The 20829-nt window shown below is 33.7% G+C and overlaps 1 protein-coding gene across 4 annotated transcripts in view; it reads left to right on the forward strand.

Moving 5' to 3' along the window:
* The first annotated feature begins 409 nt into the window (after positions 1-409).
* kcc (solute carrier family 12 member kcc) overlaps positions 410-20829 on the forward strand; it is a 42359-nt gene continuing 21939 nt past the window's right edge. For 2 of the 4 annotated variants that reach the window (XM_074143097.1, XM_074143100.1), the window contains exons 1-4: positions 410-546; positions 790-882; positions 2578-2728; positions 5749-5820. In XM_074143097.1, coding sequence (XP_073999198.1) covers positions 2671-2728; positions 5749-5820 — 130 coding nt within the window. In that variant the 5' untranslated portion in view covers positions 410-546; positions 790-882; positions 2578-2670. Of the gene's footprint in view, positions 547-789; positions 883-2577; positions 2729-5748; positions 5821-15635; positions 16723-20829 lie in introns of those variants that run through there. The other 2 variants (XM_074143099.1, XM_074143098.1) reach the window with 2 other exon arrangements.

The following is a 20829-nucleotide window of genomic DNA, read 5'->3' on the forward strand; positions in this document are numbered from 1 at the left end:
AGGACTCTAGGCAGCGTATATTTCTTTTAACAACTACATATATCCTAAATAACTCCCTAGTTTCCCTAATCATGGGCATTCCTTCGCTGCGTTCCTTTCATAATAGAAGCTGTCAGTCTGTACAATGTAACACCTAGTACCTTTAGTAAAATAAGATGAGCATTGTAAAATTGGATTTCCATCTATGGCGAAATAATGTAGCGCTTACGCTTCCTGGAAAGGGGTACCGAAGTGACTTTTGAGTTAGTTTTTCTGAAGCAAAGAAATTTGTTATACTGACAGAAATGGAATGATAAGAGAAATGTCGAGTAAAGTCCTCTTTAGTAGTACCGGAGGAAGAAAGTTAATGAGTAATAGCTCTTTTCTAGAATTAAAATTGGTCTCAAACTAAAAATAACGCATGCGCAAGAGTCACGCTAACCTAGTCTGTATTTTATTTATTATTTGGGCCAATGTTGAGGTTACACTTTCATAATATTTTTTGTTTTTATTTACCTAATTTTGATTTTTATTAATATTTACTAGGTATATTTAATTCTTCAAAAGGTAATTTTTTTTTGTTTTTGTTTTTTCGTATTTAAAAAAATTCACCCGAAAAATACAATCATTTTCATAAAACTGATGAGATCCAGTTTTAAATAGGGTTTCTAGCAAAAATTAATGCCCTAAAATTTAAGACTACATATTTAGGCAACTAAATAACTTAAAATTTCTATATTTATAAATAACCTTGAGTATTACTATTTTTATTTAATGTAATTAATGAAGTAAAAAAAAAAAAATTTGCAGTGCCTAAATTTAGAATAAATGTTACAAAAGTGTTATAAAGAAATTATTTAAAGGAATAACGGAAAGTTACTAACAAGAGTATTGGTCCTAAAGGTATGTACATTTTTTTTATTCATATAATACTAGGGTGTAAGAGAAGTTCGTTCGTTTTTTTACTCTTACACTAGTTCACGAATGGCTTTTTTACACACCTATTGAGCTTATTGCAAGAAATATAGGCTTTTTATTTACTGTTATTAGAACCTTACATGATCTTTTACCCTTAGGTATCTTTGCTAGCGAAAAGTGCTGTGAAAACAGCATTAAAATTGGGTCAGAGAGAAGCTTAAAATTAAAATTTTTCAACACGTATTTACGAGAGTGTTTGACCTTTTTAGGGCTTTACGAGTTGTTGACACAGTCTCTTATTTAACCGAAACGGAATAATTTTTCAGGCTGAAATCTTTTTGCAGTGGTATAAATATATAGTTTTTGAGAAAGCGATCATTCGACCATTTTTTTAATCTTTCAAATTAACGGCATTAACTCCCGATGGGTTAAAAGCCTTAGCAAATTTAATTACACCAATCGAAAGAACGTATAGTTATCCATAAAATGATATCATTTTGCCCTTTATGATAAGAGAAGGTATCATTGAGAGATAAAAATAAAAAAATATCAAAATTTGAAATAATTTTTTTTTTTTAAATAAAAGTATTTCGGACTCAAGTGATTTCCAAACTCGATATCGAAAATTTGACCAGTTCGCAATACTTTCCCTCTTTCTAATGAGGGAAGAGAAAGAAATTATAAATAATTTATTATATATATAGAAGTTAGAGACAATATCCATTGGACGGAGGCAATGGCAATAATCAAACAATATTTAAAAGGATGAAATATGTATTCTTAAGTAGTGAATTAAGAGGAAAAAGTGTAAAATAAATATTAAAAATAAAACTAAACTTCAACCGATAAGATAGAAACACATGTCATTCAAATATTGAAGCATTTATTTATTTATTTACACATTATTCATACTGTTGCGCATTAAAAGTAGGAAAGTTGAATCTTCTCAAACTTTTTTTAAAAAAGGTTCTTATTAGAAAAAATATACACTTTTTTGAAATAACATCTGCTATTTACTTATATATAAAAAAACGAGTGAATTACTATTGTTGTCTGTGAATACAACTTTACTTAGTGATTTTTCAGTTATTCCCTATTTTCTGAAATATCCCCTACAATTTTCTCTATTCTTCTAGTCCAACAAGAGTTAATACAATAAACCACTTTATCTAAATTGCCTGGGGTACAGTACCCGTCTCTCTTATCTGTTCTAATCTAATCTAATCTAAATGTTATGCACCTGTGCTTTGATGCACTTGTGACATATTTTGTAGTGTCATAAAAGGTTGAGGACATAAGATTATCCAGAGCCAGGCTCTCTACCGCTCACCCGTGTGTCTGAATGTCCGCAAGACCTTGTTTTGGTAGTCAGTGCACATTCGGATTATGACACTACCTATGAAATTTCCTCGAAGTACTTGATAACCGATAAACTTCTTATGTGCAGCTGAGGACTCTCGAAGAATTGCCCTGTTATAAACATGCTCCGAAAAGTGTTACTTTAGTCTGAAGAAAAATACGATTTTACATAAAATATTTAAGCGATTTTAAGCGCCACAGTAGCGAGCGTTTGAGGGGGGATTTAACTGGGGGGGCTTTAAAACAAAACTTAATTAATGTTTATACATTTTTAAAATATTATGTTACATTTTTAAAAAAATATTTTGTTTTATGTTTCAGTGCTAAAAAAGACTTTTTTATTGAAAATACATTTGATGATTATTGAGGAGGAAAAAATCATAAATAAAACACTAATTTTGGTGCAGCAAAAAAATGTCCGAGAAACGTTTGAAGAGAGCTGAACTGTATTCCTCAGATGATGAACAAGTTTGTAAGTATTATTTTTTGGGTAAAAAAAATCAGTAATGAGTTGTATAAAAAAAATTATGGCTTTTCTTCTGCAGATGTTTCACGATCCTCAAAATTAATGCGTTTCTACATTCTATGAGGCCATTTGCGAAATGAAAAAGAATAACCCCTGAGAGCTGAAAGTTTCTAACAATAAAGAAAATTTTAAAAGGAAGAATATCTTGTTAATTAAATAAATAAGGCCCTTAATCTGATTACAAATGTCACTTTAATTTATATAATTTAATCATCTACTCACCTTAAAAAAATATTTAAATATTCAATAGGACGCTAATATAATACATCGGAAAAATTTTTGTTTCTCTCAGTTTATTAATTAATAAATAAAATAATATTAATTAATTTATTGTTTCTCTCGGGACTGCTTGAGGTCCAAGGCTCCAACGGCGATTTCCCCCTAAAAAGTCGTTGCTAACCAGCCGTCAGACTTGCAGATGAGAAAATTTGCGCTGAATACACCCACCCCAGCGTCTCCACCTGCATTGAATGCAGCACCGTAGGTGTAAATGTGGTGTAAAGGGGGATACATTCTTTTTTTTTTTTTCACTGAAGTTCTTATACCGTAGTCAGGAGTATTGCTCCTCTGAGATACATTTTCTATCAGCTTAAGGCGTCCTTCAGCTTGGAGAATTTTGGGTTCATAATTGTCAGTTTCGGCAAGAGCTTCCGTCAGCCTCCTTCCAGCTTGTATTTTTTGAGAAATTCATTTACTTTGTCTGTAAAGCTGGGTTGATTTTTTAGGCGCTGCTTTTTTAGCTTTTAGGCGGGTATTTACGTTGTCAAGCAGTCATTGCCTAGTCATTATATCATCCAATTTAGTGCAATCACAGCCACGTTTCTCCTTCCACGAGTTGAACGTCGGGCATCTAATTAAAATCACCTCTTGGCTAACTGTGAGGTCTATTAAGGGATCTGGAGATTGATAATGTTGGCAACAGAATTATTAATTTCTTGAAGAAAGTAATTTACCTGGAGAATAGTCGGTGAAGAAAATGATACCATTCTGCCAGGCCTATAAAGATTACATTTCACGATGATAGTCTTTGCGTCTTTTTTGTTTTGCTTGGTAATGAATCCTCTAATTTTGATGTTACATAAATCTAGTCATGGGCTCACGCTGAATGGCGTTAGAGAACCAAAAATCTCCTTGGTTTTTACTACGATGATTTCAAATTGTACGCCAATTCACAAGTGCAATAAAAGAATATTTATGCTTTAGTTTCAACCTTCAGTGAATAAATCAGAATGACTTTGACAAAGCATTATGTCCGGAGGAATTGATGTTGAGTTGCACGGCAGTATATCCTAAGTTTAAGAGAATCTGAAATATGTAAATATCTGGTGGGATTTTTTTCTGAATCTCGGAACCGTAGATGGTAACATTTTCAGTAAATTAAAAACGGAGAGTCAGTCTCTTATTGAAAAAGAAACTCATCGGAATGGCGTGCATAAAGACAATAAATGCATGGGCTATTTCAATTTAGATTCATAGACTTGCAGCCTCAGAACTCTGAACTGGTTAAGTAAACAACTGGAAGGGTTGCGCCGCCCGTTTGTTAGGACAAAAATAACGTGACCGAATGGATCGCCCTGATACTTGCTGTAAAAATAGTATTTGCCTCGGAAGGTAGGGAGGACGGATAATAAAAAATCGACTGTCTGTGTAGGAAGTAGGATACTTGATTCAAAAAGTATTTTAGAAGTCCTGAATCTCTTTTGATGAAGGCAATCTATCGATTTGATGAGAAATTCTCAGCGTTGGACTTTTAAGAATAACAGTAGGGCTGTTGTAATAGGAAATGTGAAACTCAGCAAGCTTCTACCATTGAGATGTGCTTATTAAGATTGTAACTTGTCGCTGAAATGATGGACTTAGCCAAGCTGCATCCTGAAACTAATGGCTTTTTATTGGTAAGGAAGTTTTGTATGAAGTACTCCTTCGAGATGACAACGCCGCACGCGTCACCCAAACGTGCTCACTATCATATTTATATTTTGATCATCCCCTTGACTAACTTACTGCCTGGTTTCCTATGTTTACTCCTTTGTACATTCCATTTTTTACGAATATTTAATTTCTTTTTTAGTATTTTCTCTGCAAATTATAGGTATAGTGGTATAGAAAAGGCCATGGAACTATTGACTCAAAGATGGGTGGGTTCAAGTTTTGAAAACGGGTGTCTATATTTCCAAAAAGAAGCTTAATAAATAGTTAAAAAAATTTTTGATTTGTGAATAACCCCTTTTTTTCAATCTGAATTGCTTAATCCGAATATTACACTTTAGGTACTTAGCACATTTTCTTTCGGTTGTCACTGCTGGCAGAATGCTAGCTTTCTACTGTCGTTCACAATAAACCAGCAGTAATACAATATTCATAAAAGGGCATAAAATATGTTTTTCTATTGAAGATCGGCCATTATAATTTTTTTTATACATCCCATTATTGTATGTATTTATTTGTTTACATCTTGTTGAACAATTAGTATATAACTGCAACTTCTACCCTACGAAAGTTATTGTGGTTTCAATTAAGAGATAAATGGAATAAAAAGTCATATTCCACCCAATCCGACAATCTGTTGCTAAGTATCTGGGTATAAATATTTTACTCAGAAAATATTTCAGGGATACCCTTATTATTGCCGTGGGGAAATGTATCTTCTTAATTGAATAACATTTGCGTCTTGTCCCATTTCCAAGGAATTATTCATGAATCTCAGATCTTGAACATGTCAGGTACCAATCAAAAGGTTAATTCTTAAGAACATTTGACGTCCCTTTGGGCTAATTTTTGCGCCATGCAGACGTTGTTCATTCTCATTTAGACAAGGGACAAAGAAAGGGTGCGATACGTCCAATCCAAAACAAATATAGGGCTTTTGGTGGAAACTACTTAATATATTATCGTAGATCCATAGACATAGGCACTTTGTTCTACTTCAAAATTATAGGCGCATTCTGCTTTTTGGCCCTTTTCAGGTGATGCAATGCTGAAAAAGCATGATCGTAACGAGGAACCCTCAAGTTGCAGTCCATCTTGCTATAGATCAGGTATGTCGAAACTAAATATTTGTCTACCATTATCTGAATGCGAATGAAATCGTCTATGACAATTTTGGTCATATCCAAAATAGATGAAAGGATTTGCATTCTACCTTATCCCAAGTTTGGTTAAAATAATTCTTAAATCGTTTAAGGTGCAATGGGTAATGCAAATTCTTTCTGCTTAACTAAGCCATTATTATGGGACAGAATTGGTGATTTGGGATATCTCTTTACAAAATGAGCTTGAGGACTACCATAAATACTCTACCAGTACGTGTAATATTGCTGTAGCTTGACTAAACACTCTTAGTATCTTTTTCAGACTATGAATGTGGTCTCAGTTCCTTCTCATACAAAACATGTGACTATGTGCTGTAGTTCAGAGAAGTGTGACACTACTTACTATAAACCCAACCAGTTAGATAGAGATGGTGTAAATACTCTTTCGGACCGTTCAGACGTCTGAATGTGGTTCTTTTAGATAAAACATATGATGTAGTCTATAAAATAGTGACCACTAATAAATTTTTACTTACTATTAACTCCACCAGTTTGGAGGAACATTGGTAGAGCTGGATTGGACACTCCTTTAAGGACAGTTCAGACGTTTGAATGTGGTCAAAATTCCTTCTCGTATAAAACATGCAACCATTTGCTGTAGTCAGAGAAATTTCATTTCACTACTAAATCTCTAATTTCCATAAACTCGACCTGTTTGAAAAGCATTGATAGAGCAGTGTAAATACTCTTTTTAGGACTGTTCAAACCTTTGAATGTGGTCCCAATTTTTTCTCAGACAGAACATGTAATCATATCCTAGATTCCAGAGAAGTGCGAGCTTAATAACTAAATCACCTCTTAACTAATAAATTCGAAACTAGTTTAAGGAACATTGATTAGAGTTACACTAAACACTTTGTTAGGCTTCTGTGAGACAGAATGATATATTTGGTTAGCATTTATAGATTTACAATGGATTGCATGATATATGTTATGTGACTAACTCAAATTTTACTTTCTTACTGTGTGGGAATACTTTGGTTAACAAGGATGTTTTCTGTTTTAATGTATATCTGGTGTTGGGACATTTTTGGTGCATTTCAGGATTGACTTTTCGATATTTTTGGGTTTATAATGCTACTGTTTGAAGCTTTGGTACTTAAGGTTAATTTGGATTTACTTTTGCAAGGGAGATTCCTTGGAGATCTAAAAATAGGCGAAGTAAGAATCGTGAAGATTGGATTGCTTCTTCTCAGAGACTTCTAAATTAAGAGCCTTTAACTTATCCTACTGAGCCTTTCTCACTCGGCACAGAGTTGTTTGCTAGCCACTAAACTAAGGCAATCCAGATTCCTTGTGTTTGCAATCTTGGTCATTAACTCAATATGCAGCTACAGAATGGCCTAGAATGCACAGCCGTATTTTTCTGTGGACTACACTAGCCTTTTTTCTTATTCCTTGAAGTATGGATCACTCTTAACCACAGTGCATTTGTAAAGTTGCCCTATTAACGCACAGACACATTGCCACGCACACTTGCCATAAAGGCCCATTTACTGGCCACACATCTAGTCATAGCACTTGCGAAGTAAGCAATTCTGGGCCAGTGAATAACTGTCTAGTTGAAGAGTAAGAACCTACCACCACACTGCCTTGCAAACTGGTCAGTGTTATTGCTGGATTCTTGCTTTCCAGATATTTTCTAAGATCTCCTTGGAATTTTCTGTATTATCTGTCTTGTGTTATTTATTTTATTTATTTATTATTTTTTGATTCGATTTGTTTGTTTGTTTGAAGGAAATCAATTTTTGTGTGGATTATTTTTTTGGAATTTGGCTGTGGAATCTGTTGTATACTTGGAGCACAAATTTCTGCCAGACACTTCTTTAGTTTATTTGATGCGTTGTTTTCTGATGCGACTCATGGTGAGGCTCAAGCTACATTGTGGTTGTTTTGTATTCATAGATGTTTTTTGAATGTGCTGAAAAAAATATGACAATTTTTTGGTTTCATTTCTTACAAAACAGAACTTTTAAGAAATGGTTTCGTATTCTTTTGAAGCCAATCCTAAGAAAGTGAAATTGGTGAGCTAGATCCAGATCTCTTTCTTATTGAAAGGACGTATTAGAGAGCGAGGGCAAAAAATCAAAAGTTTTGGACTTGAATAAAAAAATCAATATTTGATTAATTTTTTATAAATGTTATAGTGTTAGAAGCTATTCTTCTGGGGTTGTTGGATCCCTCGCTGATGCCATTCCTAGGCTTTGCTGTTTTTTTTTTTCCTAAAAAGAAAAGAAGTTCGCATTGTGGTGACACAGCCTATTAAGGTGAAAACTCTGCACCACGATCCTTAAATTTCATACTAAGTACTCCTGTCACTCTTTAAAAGTAAAACTCGTTGAGTACCGTTGAGTATTCCAGTTCTTGTCGAATTAGCTCCAGTGGTTAATAGATAAGGAGCGCGAATTACCTAGAAGTTAAGGTCACTCCCCTCAAAAATACTCCAAACATCTCTTTCCATTTATTCTGTATTTTTAAATTTTTATGTAAGGTTAAAAATCGGTAATGGTGCGGAAGAAGTGTTAAGCAATTCATTGATAAACCCACGAGCCAGGAAATGGACGCTATTCAGTTACCCCATCTTTGGTTCGTTTGAAAAACTCTTTAAAACCCATAACAGAATTTTGAACCAGATTCATAGATCTCCAACAACTCTAGCAGCTTTTTATTTGATTGTGACTTCTTAGCTTGGTGGTGCCATTTTTGTTTTTTCATTGTTGGATTTTTAATCTTTTCTCAAATCAGCTTAGGTTTCTCAACCACACAAATTTTTTTAGCAGCACGCAGTGTGTACTTAAAGCTAATTTTATGTATCTCAAGTGATTACAAATAAACAATTTTTGAAATTCTGTCTCATTTATTTATTACAATAAATTGGGTCATAAGACTATTTTTAAGGCAACATTTGCCCTATTCAAAGAGTTGGTAATAATGTTTGCCAAATTAAGCTAGTTTTACTCGTAAGTTTTCTGCAGTAAGTTTGTGACTCAGCAATATTTAAATATTATGGCAAATTTTACTAGTCCATAAAGAGGTTTTATTTTAAAGAAAACCTTTCTCTAGTCTAAGTATACATTTCAACTTTTTATACAATAATTTTACATACCGTTTCGATCATTTTCAAATTCTGCAACATACTAAACCTATGTTTGAGACTGATTTTTTTTTATTTTAAAATTTTAAATTGTTCTTCTTATTGGTTTTCAAATTAAAAATAAATTTGCAGTGCAAAATTTACAGAAACTACTTGAAAAACTTTTTTTTTTCAGCCAAACCTACTTTTTTAAGATCATTATCCACAGTGAAAATTTATATATGCTTCAAATCTAACCATCTATAGAACATATGTCAATAACTCTTTAAATAATCTGTTCAGTAAATTTTATTATTGTTATTATTTTAAATACTCAAGTTATTCTTCGTTGCATCGTTCTAAACAACTTTTTTATTCAGGTATAGTAGCGTAAGGTTGTTAATTTAGTTCGAATAGTCCGAGGTATTAGGGTATAATTACGTTCCAATATTATACAGTAAAACTTCTTCTGAGAGACAACTCTAATATCGGACTCACTGTAATTTAAAACTGTACTTTTAACATTTTTTGACATAATTGCTAGCTTTTACTAACTTTTAAGGCTACTACTCTTTTAGGTCTTCAAAAAATGAGCTAGTACAGTTTTAAATTATGCAATCGAACTAATGAGAAATTGTAATTAACCAATTTAAGCCATGTGGATGACCTGGTCCCTAGTAGAAAGCTTGGCTAAAATAAATAATAAGTAACTGAAATTGGCAATAATTTCTCTAGTTTGGATGAATCAGACACCAATAAAGATGAATCGTATTCAACAATGTGCACAATTTATTATAGAGGACCTATTACGAAAATAGCATCTAATTTTATTCTTAAAGAAAAGTGTCAATTGGCAAATAATTCTCAACTTGACGATGCTAGTCCTGAACCGGAGATAATCTTCTCCCAAGCCCAAAGTACTAATAGATTTGTACAGTAAAATATACCGCGATTATGTTACTGCGGCACCTGAGTTGTAGAGGAGTCTAATCCACCCCTTCTTTTTACAGAACTGCCCTAAAATGCATCTTGCTGGGTATATGTTCTAAACTTAAGGAAAAAAACGAAATTTAATGTTGTAGGTATAAGAAGTTGAAACGAAATAGTTCGAGCCCTAATCAAGAAACTAGAAAATCCGTTCAGTAAAATGGTACTTCTAGTCGAAGATTTTGATAATTAACACGAAGTTAGAGAGTTTATTCTCATATTATGTTAATTAGTTCTTACGATATTTTTCTGATATTGTTTTTCTTGATATTAAGACAAGAAATGAAGATTGAAGCTAGGATTCTGCCACGGTCTTTTGTTTACAAGCGAAATAAATAAAGTATATAGTTGAATAAAGAATCTGGAATTACTCTTTTTTTACAGGCACGATCGGCTCAGAATAAACTCCAGCCATCCGTGCGCAGGCTGTTACAGCCTGAGAAAACTGTCTTATATCAGGATTAATTGCGCGCACCGTTAATTCTCGATATGAGATACCCTAAAAGATCCCTCAGAATATTGCCCAAATCTCCCAGACAAACAATCAAAGTATTTAAGTCCGTGTATACGCTCTCTTTCACCAGGATATTCATCTCATCGTTGGCTCTACCCTATTCCCTCTCATCTCTCTCTCTACCCCTCTTTCAGCATTCTCCAACCTACTTAGTATTTCTAAGATGAACGGTCTGTTACATCATCTGGAAATCTTAACCTTTAAAATGCACATCTTGCATCGACCTTTTCTGCCTGGCCTAAATCGTTTCAGGTAGCTCCCTCCTGCGCATATACACTAAAGCAATATCTGGTTGCCTGTACTCTTAAAAGATAGCGAATAGATCATGGTGCAGCCAACTCCTTATATGAAATAAATGTACGTGATGGCTAGGTGTTCTCTGATCCCTTTGTTCGCAAAATTTTTCTGTTCGTCTTTTATTTTATCATATATATCTAAATGAACAAAATGAGACATTGTAAAGGCTATCTTGAAAGGTAGCAATCATCTCGACATCACACGCAAAGCTGTCAGACTAGAATGTCTAGACCTAGATAGATGATTTTCTTGTTAAGTTACTGTAGCGAATTGAAGAAAAACTAAGTCTACTTCAATCACATGTTTTTTCGAAGTTACTTAATTCTAGCTGGCTTCGGTAGACAATTAGACAATATCTGAAAGCTAAAAAAGGAACTTTCAAGAAATTTACTCTTCCAGTCAAGAAACTCTCTTTAAACCCAGAATTTCTTCAAAATATTTAATTTCCACCAATATTACTTGGGTGGTAGTACCATACAATTCATGAAATGACACTTTAGAAGAAAGTCTACCCCTACCCGCCTCGCGGAATTACACAATAATTAATTTTCCTGGGAAAAACGTTCCAAACAAAAGTTATATGCCTTTCGAATGAGTGATTAATGTCTCAGTTTAAGACTTCAGATGCAGGAGCATATTTGAGAAAAGTGAAAACTCTTCTGGAAGTTCGCACATCCGTGCACGCTAGTTTTTCATCGCTGGAATTTGAGCAGAATATTTTAATTTTGTAAGTAGAAAGTAATGCCGTAAATTGAACGTGTAGGAAAGGAAATATGTCTAGTGACACTACTCATTCTTATGAAAACTGTCGGAAGCAGTTTTTTTAAAAGAAAATTTCGAAAATTCAGAAACTTATTCTATAAGGTCAAATTTCCAGGGTTTACCGATTTCTTGTAAATTTTTGAAGTTTATCATTACTTTTAGCGCTCCTTTAATTTCATATAGCTTGTAAAACTATACTATATACTTGAGTATGAGTTCCTTGACTTGAGAATCCTAAAGTAATTTTCCGTTGTTGCTGTTGTTAGCAAATGTTTCAAATAAAAATGGTAGACTTTAGCAGGGCAAAAAATAATTGATGAAAATCGTTCCACATTTGTTAAAATGGGCTCTTGCGGTTGACGAATTTCGGTCAAAACCTTATTATCCGAAACGACAATAGAATGTACTTCCTGAGATTTTTAGTTTTTTATATTCTGTTTCTATATACTGTGCGCAAATTTTTACATAATTCAGTGGTGTCCAAAACATGTATTTCCAGTAAATACTTATCTTCGAAAATTTGGCCAGCTCGCAGTAACCTTTACTAGGATTAAAGTAAAGTAAAAAGTCTAGCTCGAATGCCTACTTGATTTTATCCTGCCACAGTTTAGGTAATCTTTTTTTTTTTTTGAAACTTAGAATTTATACTACCAAATTTTAAGCTTCTTTTAAGTTAATAAAGTAAAGTAATGCCTAAATTTTCAGGCACTTTACGTCCAACTACCAAGTTAGGCTTTGTGGACGGAGGCGACTAGCAAACATACTTTGTACAACATACTATGCAAACATACTATAAATTTTTTATATTAAACCATTAAATAAAATGAAGACCTAGTCGGGAATCGAACCTAGTCTTACAATACTTCTTGGCTTTGAGTGTCTCGCCTCCAACCTCTCGGCTATCGTGGTGACTTATTTAAACATCTGTATTATACATTTTCAGTGAGATCTCACCAAGAGATTATGTCATGGAATATACTCTGTGGTTATAAAACAGCTTATTGTGTGCGGCGATAGTTTACTAGCAGATTATTGAGGTAAGGGTGTGCTAGACAGCTAAATGAGCGCTTTTACCGCTTGGATGAGTCGTGGTCACCGGTCAAACCAAGCCCCGGTGCTACCGTGGAAACTTTATTGAGAATTTCATTACTTTTTGCAATGTGAAAAACCTGGCGGTGAACGTCTGTTACTAGAATGAACGGACAGTTTTGGGCGATGTGGATGTGGTCATTCTACTGTCTACGCGAGATGATTTTAAAAGTTCCAAATTCAAATTTACTTTCTGACAGTGATGTTTGGTTTTGATATTTTTGGCAACGTTAGGTTGCCTTCAAGCGAGATCTGATTAACGATGGGTCCGTGTGGTGTACCTGATGTTTACAATTACAGAAAACTCGAGAAGGTAGTAATGGAAATTCATTCATTTATTACTTCGGAATTTTGTCTCTCATAAATCTGTAAGAACCGTAGAAATATACAGCACTATAGAGCTGAATTAAACTTCTCCAAATATTAGTTCTGGCCAAATGGGAAGGCTTTACTAACTAGAGATTCAGGGAGACGGTACAATTAGCCACTGTGGCTGTAGTGCCTTGGTGGAACAGGTCCCTACCCGTGTTCTAATCTAATAATCTATCTACTACGTACAGTTAGGGTCTCTCGCTTTCGTACAGTGCTGTTTAAAAAAAAAAACATGAAAATTTTTTTGGTTAAAAACTACTTGGTTCTGTATAATTACTTCAAAAATATAGCAGACTATTGGGATATGAAGATATTGTAATCAATATCTAATGATAATAAAAATTCATACTTTTACTAGATTAATATTGTAAACTCTAAATATTAAGAGGTATCCTTATTTATTTTTGTTGTATCTATGGTCTTTAGTGCAGTCAAAAATTATTATGAGAAAATGAGCCTACAGGGTTAAGAACTGGGTGTTTCTTAATTCAAGTGAGAAACGTTATAATTGCCAACATGAAAAATTTTCACTTGAAATAACAAAACTAAAAACAACAATCGAATAGCAAAAAAATAGCAATATTAAAATATAAATTATAAAAGAATGGAAGACATTCTATAAGTATAATAAAATGCAAAAAACGTATCAAAAGTAAAAACAAGATTTTTGTTTTTAAACGAAATATTTTTTTAACATTTATTTTTTTCTAAATAAGCTTAACAATATGAGCAGAAGGGTGTGCAGTCAAACTAGCGAGCATTATTAATTTATAAAGTTTTATCGAATCCGGCAAAATGCTCTAGAATTAGCATCGATGGATGGCTTCTAGCAAGAGAAGAAATGTACCTTCGATAACGATACACAGTAAGCTCACTCTGGGAGCCAGGATACAATGGTATGTGGGGAATGAGGAGGTGGACTAATTGGACAGGAAGATTCCATACATGGACTCTTTCTAAAGTTAACGGCGAATCTGCTCAGCCAGGGCTTAGGAGCTCTAACAGACAGTGCGTTTGCTAAACCTCTCATAGGCCAGGAACGTTTTGCAGGCGTGCCTAGGCCTGTAACCAAATTAGACTAAAAGTCCTGAATTTGAGGCCTGTGCTACAATACCAATGGCCAGAGACATGCGAAAGAGTTAATACATGGACTCTTTCTAGGGCTGAGGGGCTCTGACAGACAGTATGTTTGCTAATTGGCACTACTGGCTAAGAAGACAAATGAAGCTGCTAAGCCTGATCGACAGGCCAACAGTGGTCATTATAGATTTTGCTTTGCTGAGGAAAAAAACCGCACCAAATCCAGTGCTATTAGGAGAGTATGGCAGGAGTTTGGTTCTGTAAACTGGGTTAGAAACGCCCACGGTATCACGCTATACGGAGTCTCCACACTGCATTTTGAAAGCTTAAGGTTTGCGTTTAAGCGCTGACCTACCGGGATTTTACATTTACGTCTTATTGGTACGTTATGGTTCATGGCGACTCTTGGGCCACTGGTCCACTTTCTGTCTTAGTTAATCTATTTTAACAATACATAGAGCTCTCAAAAAAAGAGTATTAAAACACAGAGAAACAAAAAATTTTTTTGGGCAGAGTAAATGAGAAAGGAGTTTTTTGATTTTCTTTCAGTTTTATTTCTTCCATTCAGATGTTTTAGTTCTGCCAACAAAATTCCTTTCCAAAATTAAAATCATAGGTAATAAATTTTTTATTAGACTCCAGATTCCATTACTCTGTTCTCAAGTGATTTTTTCAAAGCGGACGTACAACTTAACCCAGCTTAGAAGACGTTTGCGACGCTAATTCTATAGCCTTTGAACCCGAATTCATTAAACTTTTATAATCAAATACCGCATGTCAGTTTCACTGAACACCCTTCTGTGCATAATTGGTAGACTCTTTTTTTCTCTTCAGATGCGTTTTATCATACTGCGAATTGTATAATAACTCCTGTTTACCTTTTGCTATTTTTTGTTTTGTTTTTTTGCTCCATTTTCCTGTTTGCCAATAATAATTTTCTCATTTGAACTGAAATTTCCCTTCCAACTTGTTCTCTACACATAATTTTTGGATGTACTACGAAGTTAGAAATTACACTAAATTTTGCCCATTTTCCGTCTTCTACAGATTCTATTAAATTTTATAGAAACAATATCTCATATTTTTCTATTTAATTACTATTTCTTAGTTTTAGGACGTGTTGAAACATGTACCATATTTAAGGAATTAGTAGCATTTTAAATATTAGCACATTTAAATGATCAGTTTTTTTCGGGCGCATCAACTGCTAAGGTTATTAGCGCTTTTATGCCTTAGGCACCAAGCTGATGTGAGTTATCAGTTTTACTTGAAATTATTAAATTCGTTTAGCACTACAATAATATTGGATGAAGCTGTTTGAAACGCAACGTTTGTCCTATTTAAAGGACGTAGTCATTTATAAATATTACAACAAATTAAATACGTTTGCTTCAGGATTTTTCTTCAGTAATTATACAATAACTCGAGCCATTAAGCAATTTTAAATTCCACCCTATTTAATGATTGTCATATCAAATTATTAGGGCAAATTAAGTTAGTTTTACGTTTAATGTATATATATATATATATTTTTTAACTTAATTCATTAATTCTATGATGAAGGGGCCATAAGGCAATTTTAAAGTCCATTGTCCTAAATTTAATTTTAATATCTAAACCGTATTTTAAATATTACAGCTAATTAATCGAATTTTACTTGAAGTTTTCTTTAGTAAGCTTATTCTGTTCTAAAATGACGTGATATATAAGTCAGTTTTTAAGGAAATTTTAGTTTAAACTTTAAATACTTGGTCATATTTTAAATATTAGGGCAGAAATTAAAGGGTGGACTGCTTTTTTAAAGAGATACATAGGTGTATTTGCACCATTACAGTGTCTCTGCCAACTGTGTTTGTGTCTGTGTGGTGGGTGGTACTTTTGTAAGGAGGTCTGTATTGAACCACCCCCTATTTCTGGGTGGCTAGCGTTTGTGGGGTGGCGCTTGTATAGCCTGGCAGCTAGGCTCTGATCAAATCCCCAGCATCCTTTGGTCCAGGTCTCTGCTAGTTTTCAATCCAAAACTGCCACAGTCCAGTCCTTCTACTTTAGGGGTCTTACATTTATTATCATTTCGTTTTAGATTTTTAAATGCTATCCAGTGTTATAGTGCTTTATTGAAGTCTACGGTTATTGACATATATTTTTTTCTATGTGTGTGTGAGTGTATGTGTGTGTGGTGTGTGTGCGTGTGTGTGCTTGCTCGCTCGTGTGTGCGGGTTTTACAAAATTATACGCGAGTGATTTTGAGTGCGTAAAGGCTAAAATTCCTGACTAAGCCTAATTACAAGTAGGTAACTCAGCAGCTTTTATCCTTTTAGCTGGACCAAGGTGTTAAGTGTGTGGATTCTAAGGTATAATAATTCACCTATACCCATTTAAAAAAACTAAGCACCGTTAATTTTTTGGTGCTCACTGGCGCGCTTGCCCTTTTTTCAACCCTCAGATACCCCGGGCACACATAGACACACACAGTCACACGCTCACACACACACAAACTGAGAGAGAGTTATTCAGTGGAATATCTATAGCATTTCCTAGTAATTACCGCAGCCTTTAAATCTTACGATGGAAGGGACAAATGAGGATACAACAACACAAGATGGTACTGCACCGTCAGCACCACCAGCTAACAACGACTCATCACAAACGCCTGTCACGAATACAACAAAAGAAGGTAAGACTATTTTAAATATTTGCAAAAAAAAAAAAATTGGCGAGGTATGTGGTTTAAAAATTTTGAATAAGTTTGGCACTGAATATTACTATATAAAAATAGGAGAATTAAACCATTTTGATAGCCTAGCAGGAAGTTAGTTTAAGCCTAAATAATTCTTGGCAAATACAGAAATGATATTTCTGCTTCAGACTCCTGTCCTAATATTCCAACAGGATTGGTGTAAATCAGAATTATCTTGTATTAGCCTAGGTATTACTCTTACCTTCAAATACTACTCTTAGAAATGTATCAGAACTAGTACAGATCATAATAATTGCCTTAATCTATTTTGCAGAGCTAGAATAAGCCTAGTATAAGCCAATTACTATCTAGTGTAAAGCTCAGTTAGTCCTAGTCCAAATCTAGAAATGTTTTTGGGATATGAACTCCATGAAGAAACATCCAGAATAATCCTTCAGTAGTTTTCGTCGAAAGCTAGGAAAAATAATATTCCGCTAGGTTTTTTCTTTAAAGCTGTAGTATTAACCAAGTAATATCCTGTAAAAGCCTGATAGATCTTATCAACTCTAGAAATGTAAACCTGGCTTAAAATATGCCCTGTATCTGTAGCAGAACTAGTATCATTCACAGCTATGTACGTGCCTTGTATTTAGCAAGACCAGAGTAGATATAGTTTAAGACTAGCAGTTTCAATATAAGGCTAGTAGGCGTGGTAGTTATCGTCCAAATCTGGGAAATGTAATCTAGCCCTAGATTTCTGCCCTAATAAGGGTCAGAGCAACTGTAGTAGAGTCAGAAGGAGGCTAGACTAAGCCTAGTAGTTCTTGTCTAACTCTTGAAAATCTACTCCTAAGCTTTCTAAGCTCTGGCCGTAGAACTAGTACATATCAAAATTAGTCTAGTAGTAACAGAACAAGGTTAGTAGTTATCGTTTCCCAATAGATTTTCTCTACCCATAAATTCCTAATAAAAATTAAAATTACTGTCAGGGAACAGTAACTCAAATGTTGAACATTATTAGCCCGTGTTCAGTCCCTAGTGGGAGCCGTTCTCTTGCGCGGTCTATCTGTCTAGAATAAGACTATTAGTTCGTGGCCAAATCTAGCAAAACTACTCTTGGGCCCCTAGAATAATCTCATGTTCTAGAATTGTAGCTCTTGTACAGATTTAAGTTACTTTCTTAGGTCTTTAGCTGGGCTAGATTAAGGCTTGTAATTATCTTGGTAATATGCAGTGTAAGCCTTATTATATTTAATAAATTAAGGTCTTCATTGACATAAATGAAATTTTACACAAATATAAAAAGTTAAAAAAATAGACTTTATTAAAAACCAACCTAAGAAACAAAAATTCTGGTACTACAAAAGGGAAGGGATTAGCTCAGTTGGTAGCCAGGTTGACTTGCAATCGGGAGGTCCGGGGTTTACTTCCAGAGTTGCTAGCTTCCTCTACTAGCCTTTACTTTCCCAGCTCGGTTGTGGGTACAGTTATCTGAAAAAGAGAACTTAGATATAGACCCCCCTACCCAAAATTTAAATTAATAAATAAATTATATATATATATATTATATAAAATCGGGTGTGCACATAATTCGCATTTTTTTTCGAACTTTGAAATTAATTTTTGAAAGTAACTACTAAATATTCACTATAATACTGGGACTTATGAAGGTATCACGGCATCTAAGGGTACCCTCCTTAATATCAATTTAAAAAAAATAATAAACATAGCAACAAGCTTTTAAAATACAAATTTTAGCAACCTATTCAATTTTCACATTGTATGACAGGATTGCGTCCAGTACGGAGTTTCTGTTTTTTCCATCTTTGACTACCGGTTTCCTATCTTATTTTTCGTTATTTTGGGGAGCCATCATCAGAATATCTGGAGAGTGGTTACCAGGTTTTTTTAAAAGGAAATTTATCGTGCCTGGAATCCTCTTCTTCCGTTGTATGGAAGGCTCTGGTGGTAAGATAATAGGGCCAATGACCTTAGGCGATGGCATCCTTAAATTAAAAAACAAAATAATAAAGTTGGAGGTAGTATTGAACAAGTGAGTAAAAAATAACGTTAAAGTGAAGCCTAGCCACCCTCGGATAAAAGTTATTATTCAGTAGATAAAGTACTAGGTATAGCTGAAACGGTTTTTTTTTGTTTTTTTTTTAAAGAAATCAGGAAAATGTATCAAAAACGTTTGGGAAATTCGTATTTTCTTCCGGTCCTATCATTTTCTTAAAACTCGTCCGAATTTTAACACGTCATTCTTAAAATAAAATTTAGGAGCAAATGGCGACAATGTGCAAAATAAAATTATTGAAACTAAAGAACTTGATTTTTTGGTCTGGGGATAACTGTGGAGAAGGGTTTGTGGGCACAGCCAGTAGTGATTCCTGACTGCCCTACTTAGAATTGCCCAGAATAACTCGGTAAGTGGTCAAGTGAGTCTAGGGTCTAATAGATATATTTTGGTCATAATGCAGCACGCCTCGTTTATGAAAAAAACCAAAACATAAAAGCGTTGATGGAAAGAGTACCAAATCATGTTTGCAACACTTCTGCTTTAATAAAACAGAATATAGTGCTACTGAAACTTATACTGAAGCTTATGCTTCCTTTCCTGTCTACGACAGTTTGGTAGAATAGAACGTTAAGCTCCGGCTAAAAAATTGACAATTACTTTAATTTGTGGTGTGCCAGTCTGAATGTCACATAGAATTTGGTGAGCGGCCGTTTGAAAACGTTGCGCAACATTTGTCTAGGGGGCAACCTAACCACGCCTCTCCTTCCTCAGAAGATCCTTTATTCGAATTTCCTTTACAGTGGTTTCGAATAAAAGTTATAATATGTATTAAGGATCTATAAAGAATAAATTAAATAGTAAGAGCCATTTTTAAAAAGCAAAAAGGTATTCAGAAAAAGGAAATTTCCGGGTGTGATTGATTTTGACAAAAAAAAAAATTGGATCAAAACAAAATATCAAATTACTTTTGATTAAAATTTGTTTTTTGTTTTTATTTATTAAAATAACCGCTGTCAGCAAACACCTTAATGTACAATATAACACTCAGAAAAATGGGTACTTACCAAAGACAAGAAAAATAAAAAATAACTTTTTGTTTTATTTAACGATATCTCACAATCTTACTTACATCGAAAGATGTCTCACTTGTTCATTCAAATTGTTATTTTTTTTTTATAAGGACAATTATTGATACAGTTATTCCTTAACTGTAAAATAAAATAACCGGTGTGAACACTCACACGTCTGTCTACTGCTGCAAGTTACGTAATTGAATTTTTCTCGCAATTCAACAAAAATTTTTCAGTAAAATATTTTGTTAACTTTAATGTACAAGTTTACTGCAACTAAATATTATTAGTAAACGAAGCACGATGTCAAATTCCTCCTGAGTTCTGTTCACATCAAGATTTTTATTTAATCAACTTTTACATAGATCCAGTATTGTTTGTAAACCAGTTTCCAGTTTACTAATTGTAATAAGACATTTTATGAATAGAGGCATTCTGCATACACCAAAGATTAATTTAATATGGTGCATATATGTAAATACCAGACGCCTATGCAACAGTTTTAAAGTCCCATGGAACTTTTTAAATTCTGAAGAAAATAAAAGGCTTATATAAATACTTCTTAACAAAAACTTACAGTTTAAAATGTTAAGTATACATAAGTATAATGGTTGATTAAACGCCAAAAGGTACACAAATCACCATGTACCAATTTCATTAATACTTCACTGATATCATTTTAGTAATTTTACTGCATTAACTTTTCATTAATATTTTTTAGAATTTATTAGATCCTTATGCTGGCCAGTTCACTCATAATATTTTTTTTTGTTATAAAAATGATAAAATGTAAATTACAACTTCATAAATAAATAGGGACTTTATTTTAACTCAATTCCAAATGATTCTTCTGATATATCTTTATTTTACCCTTTATTCTCAGTCATGCACGTTAAAGTAGAAAAAGACAAAGTTAAGAGTTGTTTACTGTTGAAATTCGAATCATGGAGTTAAAACAAAATTTGAATCTTGAATTCGTCTTACAAAAGTATTCGTGAGCACAAATAATACAGA

This window comes from Rhodnius prolixus, unplaced genomic scaffold, assembly GCF_049639745.1.
Source record: "Rhodnius prolixus isolate KJV_2025 unplaced genomic scaffold, Rpr scaffold_12, whole genome shotgun sequence".
Taxonomy (NCBI): domain Eukaryota; kingdom Metazoa; phylum Arthropoda; class Insecta; order Hemiptera; family Reduviidae; genus Rhodnius; species Rhodnius prolixus.